Here is a 6,811-nt window from a genome sequence, read left to right as displayed (position 1 = left end):
CCGTCATTGTTGTTTGGCGGGTCCGGGCTGGGGATTCGAACCCGCCACCTTAGGTGTACGTGGCTGGTGCCTTAGCTGGTTGAGCTATAGGCGCCGAGACACACTTGGCTATTTTTTTGGAGACAGTGTCTCACTCTTGCTTAGTCTGGTCTCCAACTCTTATGTTCAGGCCATCCACCCATCTCAGCCTCCCAGAGTGCTAGAATTACAGGCATGAACTACCTGTGTGGCCAAAGAATTCCTTTACCTTTTTCACAAGATGGCACCAAAAGTGAAGAAGGAAGCTCCTGCCCCTCCCAAAGCTGAAGCCAAAGCAAAGGCATTAAAGGTCAAGAAGGTAGTGCTAAAAGTCATCCACAGCCACAAAAAAAAGAAGATCGGCACATCACCCACCTTCTGGCAGCCAAAGACTCTGAGGCTCCGGAGGCAGCCCAAATATCCTTGGAAGAGCACTCCCAGGAGAAACAAGCTCGACCACTATGCCATCATCAAGTTCCCCCTGACCACCGAGTCTGCCATGAAGAAGATAGAAGACAACAACACATCTGTGTTCATTGTGGATGTCAAAGCCAACAAGCACCACATCAAACAGGCTGTGAAGAAGCTCTGTGACACTGATGTGGCCAAGGTCAACACCCTGATCAGGCCTGAAGAAGAAGGCTTATATGTTCAACTGGCTCCTGATTATGATGCTTTGGATGTTGCCAACAAAATTGGGATCATCTAAACCAAGTCCAGCTGGCTAATTCTAAATTTATAACTTTTCACTATAAAAACAACAACAACAAAGAATTCCTATTTAATAAGTGGTGCTGGAGGTACTGGTTAGCCACATGTAAAAGACTGAAACTGGACCTGCACCTCTCACTACTTATAAAGCTTAACTCATGCTAGATTAAAGATTTAAATCTAAGACATGAAAATTCTAGAAGAAAGTGTGGGAGAAACTCTTAATGAAACTGGGCTGGGGAAAGATTTTATGAAGAAGACCCCACTGGTAATAGCAGCAATGACAAAAATAAATAATTGGGATCTGATCAAGCTCAAAAACTAAAAACTGTGCAGATAAGGACACAATAAACAAAGCAAACAGGCAATCTTCAGAATGGGAGAAGACATGTGCATGTTAAGAATCTGACAAAGGGCTAATAACCAGAATCTACAAAGAACTCAAGCAAATCATCAAGAAAAGAGCTAACAACCCAACTAATCACTGGGCAAGAGACGTGAACCAACCTTCTCCTAAAAAGACAAATGGCCAACAGACACAAGAAAAAGTGCTCATCGTCCCTAATCCTCAGAGAAATGCAAATCAAAACCACCCTGAGATATCACCTAACTCCAGTGAGAACAGCCCACATCACAAAGTCCCAAAGTTGAAGGTGCTGGTGTGGATGTGGAGAGAAGGGAGTTTTCATCTTGTACTTCTAGTAGGAGTGCAAACTAATATAGTCTCTTTGGAGAGAAGGGTGATGGATCCTCAAAGAGCTAAAAGTAGACATTCCACATTTCCATTACTAGGTATCCACTCAGAAGAAAAAAGTCATTTTGGCCAGGCTCGGTGGCTCACGCCTGTAGGATTGTCCTGAGATCACAGGTTCAAGACCAGCTTGAGCAAGGGTGAGACCTTGTCTCTAAAAATAGCTGGATGCCTGAAGTCCCAGCTACTTGGGAGGCTGAGGCAAGAGAATCACTTGAGCCTCACAACTTGAGTTGTGAGCTATGACACCACAGCACTCTACTAAGGGTGACAAAGTGAGACTGTCTCAAAACAAAAAAAATCATTTTATCACAAGGACAAGTGCACTTGAATGTTTATAGCAGCTCAATTCACAATCACAAAGATATGGCAACAACCCAAGTGCCCATCAACCCAGGAATGGATTAATAAACTGTAGTCTATGTATATCATGGAATACCTATTCAGCTATAAGAATGATGGAGACTTTACATCTTCTGTATTTATCTAGATAGGAGTTAAAGAATGTTTTCCCTAGTAAAGTATCTGAATAATGGAAAAGCACACATCCTATGTACTCAATACTAATTAGGAACTAGAAGAACCATTATATGCCCTCACGAGAGAAAAACACAATTAAATTTAAGTAGGGGGAGAGGGAGGAATGGAGTTCGGTAAGCTCTTACCCAACAGGTACAATGTAGGGGTATATGGCACAGCTTCTGGGTGAAGGACTCAACTACCTCAGATGCTACCTAGCAAATGCAAACAATGTAAGCCAATCATATGTACTTTTATATTAATCCAAAATAAAAAAAGAAATCTAGGATGCTCTGATGTCCAGGACATGCAGTTTTCAGGCTTGAGAATATTATGGAGGAACCACTGCATCTTCTCCCATAGTTACTCCTTAGGATAAATTCCTAGAAATGGAATTCTGAGCCCAAAGAACAATGTGTGGGTTTTTTTTTTTTTTGCCATGAATACTCTAGCACAGAACACAATATACAGTTTTCAACCTTCTGATGTATCTCACCAAATTATTTTCCAGAAATACTATAATACTTTGATCCCTACTTTCGTCTTAAAAATATAAGTGGAGATTTAAAATGTAACTTTGCTAAGTGCAGATACAAATACATTCTGAGCTGGGAAATGCCCTACTATTCCAATTCATAGTTGCTTTGGTGAATTGAGCAATAATTCTCTTCTTTCCCTATTGAGGCAAAAATATACCTTCTTTACCACATAGGAAGGTAGGCTAGTGTTAACTTGGAGTGCTCAGAGTTGTTACAAAAGAGATTAAGCAAATACCAAAGGTAACTGTAGGGCACAAGAGATGTCTTAATACTTCCTTGAGGCAACAGGCTTACACCAGCCCTAACTGCTTTAACTGTCCTATAGGACCTCTTAGCTAATTGTAACACTAAACTCTGCTCAGGAAGTAATTATATGATCATCAGCAATACATGGGTTATCCAAAGGCAAGGACGATTACACTGGCAGGCGTGATGTCTCATATGTGAACACGCGGTAACATAGGGAAAGAGCTCTGAGTTTCGCTCACAGGGAAAGGGTTCAGGGTGACAAAACAGGTGGGCTGTGTGGGATTTACTCTCTGGAGAGACCCTGTGCTGCTCAGGAGCAAGTGTCCTGTGTCAGAAACCTCCAACAAAGGCATCTAACTCGCTGAGCTGGGCTGGTCTGAGTCATTTGGTCTCTCATCTCTAACTCATCTTGGACCGAGGTTTTTCTCTAATGTCCTGGGATTTTCCTAAAACACTTACCTTCTCTGAATAACTGCAAGAAACAATTTTTTTACTCATGAAGAAAAAAACATCCTTTTACTTGCACTTTGTATGTTATCTGAATCATAAGCCATTCTTTCAAGCTTTCTGTCAAAGGAAAGCATACATACATGCTGCTCGAACTGCTAAGAGCCCTCGAGAGCTGGGCAAAGCCTTTGTTCCCACTGGCGCCCACGTGCTTTAAATCCCCTTCAACCCACAGTGCATCTGGGCTGGTGCAGGCACTGCTGTCTCTTAAGCCCCAGGCCCACAGTGGCTCAGTTGATGTACTTTTTATTTAACTCCTTTGTACAATAGAAATGTTAACGATCTGAACATCTTTGAATAATCTGAAGTCATTATTTTCCCAAACATCAGACTATTTAGGCATTTTAAAAAAATTGTTACTCACTTCAGTAAATTCATATGTAATTTGTATTGGCTGGTAATCTCTAAAGAAAGGAATATTTATTTCCTGATAATCAAGCCTTTTCAATTAGAGCTCCGAGGAGATCAGTTTCTGAGTCAAAGACCCAGGAGAGTACTGGGGCTGCCCCTCACCTCAAAGCTCTCACACTAACTTGCTATAGGCTTCAGATATTTTGAGTACTTTATTAAACAATTTGTTCTCTGAGCCGGGCGTTGTGGCGGGCACCTGTAGTCCTAGCTACTTGGGAGGCTAAGGCAAGAGAATCACCTAAGCCCAAGAGCTGGAGGTTGCTGTGAGCTGTGACACCATGGCACTCTACCAAGGGTGACAAAGTGAGACTCTGTCTCTTAAAAAAAAACAAAAACAAAAAAACAATTTGTTTTTTACTTTGTTACCTATAAAACAAGGAGGCTGTGATAACCAATGGCCCCTGGAAGCCTGTCAGACAATGAAACCTGTTGAGCCTGAAATCCCAGAGGTGGTGCTCAGGGATATGGGCGACAAAGTTCTTGGAGAAGGTTATTGTGACCAGTAGGGCAGGCTGTCCTTAAATTCTTGTGTGTGGTACGGTGAAATGATTTACAAAGTAGCTTGATAAAAATGCTCGATAGACCAGCACAATAAACTCTTTTTTTTTTTTGGAGACAGAGTCTCATTACGTCGCCCTTGGTAGAATGCTGTGGCATCACACGCACTGGCCACAATGCCTGGCTATTTTTTGTTGTTGTTGTAGTTGTTATTGTTGTTTAGCAGGCTTGGGCTGGGTTCAAACCTGCTGGGCCCCTGTGTATGTGGGTGGCACCCTAACCACTGAGCAATGTGGGCTGAGCCAATAAATTCTTTAACTGTTCAAAATAATACTTACATGAACCTCTGGATGGAGTTTGATAAGAAACCGTTTCCTCTTGAAGCTTAGTTTACGAACCTTAGACCAGTTGAAGGTGTTGATTTTGGTGGTCCCCTGAAATTCAGGAGAGAGTCATTTGTAGCACATCTGCAACCTACATACACATCCCTTTCTCATGAAAGAGAGAATATTCAAATTATGTCCTTGACAAACAGCAGCCCACTGTTGTTATTTTACCACTATATAGTATCTAGAATGACTGAGTAAGTGTCAATAACTAAACATATTAATCTATTTTAGAAAGATAACTTGATTTCCTTGATAAAGCTTTATCATAATTTTTTTTGTCCTTTTTTTTTTTTTTGGTTGAGACAGAGTCTCACGCTGTCACCCTGGGTAGAGTGCTGTGGCATGATAGCTCACAGCAACCTCTAACTCAGGCTCAAGCAATCCTCTTGCCTCAGTTTTTCTATTTTCAGTGGAGATGGGGGTCTCAGAGCTCTTGCTCAGGCTGGTATTGAACTTTTAAGCTGAAGCAATCCACCACCTCGGCCTCCCAGAGTGCTAAGACTACAGGCGTGAGGCTTTGTTCCTGGCCATGTTTTTTTTTTTTTTTCTTTTCCGGGTGGGCCCAGAACTGCTTGCTAGAGCCATGAGGGCCCTGAGGGAGCTGGCAGAAGAGTCCCTGGCTCTGGTCAGGCCCAGAACTGCTTGCTAGTGCGTGCGTGTCCTGTGGGCAGCGGTGGAGGAGTCCCCAGCTCCGGGTGGGCCCAGAACTGCTTGCTAGAGCCACGTGTGCCCCATGGGGGCTGGTGGAGGAGTCCCTCACTCTGGTTGGGCCCAGAACTGCTTGCTAGAGCTGCGTGCCCTGTGGGCGGCAGCAGAGGAATCCCCAACTCCAGGTGGGCCAAGAACTGCTTGCTAGAGCCATGCATGACCTGCAGGCAGCTGCGGAAGAGTCCCCAGCTCCGGGTGTGCCCAGAATTGCCAGAGCTGTATGCTCCTGGCATCCCTGACCAGTTGCCCAAGAACTATGAGAGAGGACGGTCAGTTGAGAGGGAACCACACTAGAAAAGCGGTACCCCGAGGCGAAGAGCAGCAACTACAGCAGTGGGAACAACAAGGCTCATACCCCTCAGGCTCTTCCAGACAGACATGCTCTGCCTCTCTGGGCAACCAGAGGAAGCTGGCATCTTCTCCAGTGGAGGCCGCTGACTGAAAGGTTCTGGTACGGTCCTCACATGGTGTAAATTCAGCATGGGGCGGAATCAGCGGAAAAACTCTGGTAATTCGAATAACCAGAATAGATCAACTTCCCCAAGGAAGGATGGGGCAGATGCAATTGAAGATCCCATCCATAAACAGATGGCTGAGATGTCAGAAATTGAGTTCAGAATTTGGATAACAAATAAGATTAACAGAATGGAAGAGAGGAGGGAATTAGAATTTCAAGAAATGATTCAAAAGATGTCTCAAGAAATTATTCAAAAGATTTCTCAAGAATTCAGTGATTTCAAAGATAAAATGACCAAAGATTTTGAAACACTGAGGCAAGAGATTGCAGCCCTCAAAGATCTGAAAAATATGGTAGAATCCCTCCGTAACAGAATGGACCAGGCAGAAGAAAGGATCTCTGACATTGAAGACAAAGCTTCTGAATGTTCCCAAGCACACAAGGATGAAGAGAAATGGAAAGCAAAAATGGATCACTCTCTCGGAGAGCTCTGGGATAATTCAAAGAAAGCTAATATTTGTCTTATAGGAATCCCTGAAGGCTTGGAAGCACGCCACCTCCCAAGACTTAGCCAGAATGAAGTGGAAATGTTGAACAGGCCTATGTCAAGTTCTGAAATAGCATCAACTATACAAAATCTCCCTAAACAGAAGAGCCCGGGACCATATGGCTTCATGTCAGAATTCTCTCAAACCTTTATAGAGGAACTAGTACCTATACTACTTAACCTTTTCCAAAAGATAGAAAAAGACAGAATAATATCCAAAACATTCTATGAAGCAAACATCACTTTGATCCCCAAACCAGGAAAAGACCCAACAAAGAAAGAAAATTACCGACCAATATCACTAATGAATGTTGATGTGAAAATATTCAACAAGATCCTAACCAACAGGCTCGGCGCCTGTGGCTCAAGCGGCTAAGGTGCCAGCCACATACACCTAAGGTGGCAGGTTCGAATCCCCAGCTCGGGCCCGCCAAACAACAATGATGGCTGCAACCAAAAAACAGCCGGGGGTTGTGGTGGGCGCCTGTGGTCCCAGCTACTTGGGAG

General features: G+C 43.5%; 1 protein-coding gene and 1 pseudogene across 1 annotated transcript in view; one reads left to right on the top strand and one right to left on the bottom strand.

Annotated features, from left to right (window-relative positions):
• The window catches only part of FARP2 (FERM, ARH/RhoGEF and pleckstrin domain protein 2), a 126,272-nt gene that overhangs the window by 51,595 nt on the left and 67,866 nt on the right, over window positions 1-6,811 (bottom strand). Inside the window, 1 exon segment of the mRNA XM_012810404.2 lies at window positions 4,542-4,637. Coding sequence (XP_012665858.1) covers window positions 4,542-4,637 — 96 coding nt within the window.
• On the top strand, window positions 207-727 carry LOC100946336 (annotated as a pseudogene).

The sequence above is a fragment of the Otolemur garnettii genome, unplaced genomic scaffold (assembly GCF_000181295.1).
Source record: "Otolemur garnettii isolate 467f Iridium unplaced genomic scaffold, OtoGar3 scaffold00133, whole genome shotgun sequence".
Taxonomy (NCBI): domain Eukaryota; kingdom Metazoa; phylum Chordata; class Mammalia; order Primates; family Galagidae; genus Otolemur; species Otolemur garnettii.
This window is presented reverse-complemented; position numbering and strand designations above follow the sequence as displayed.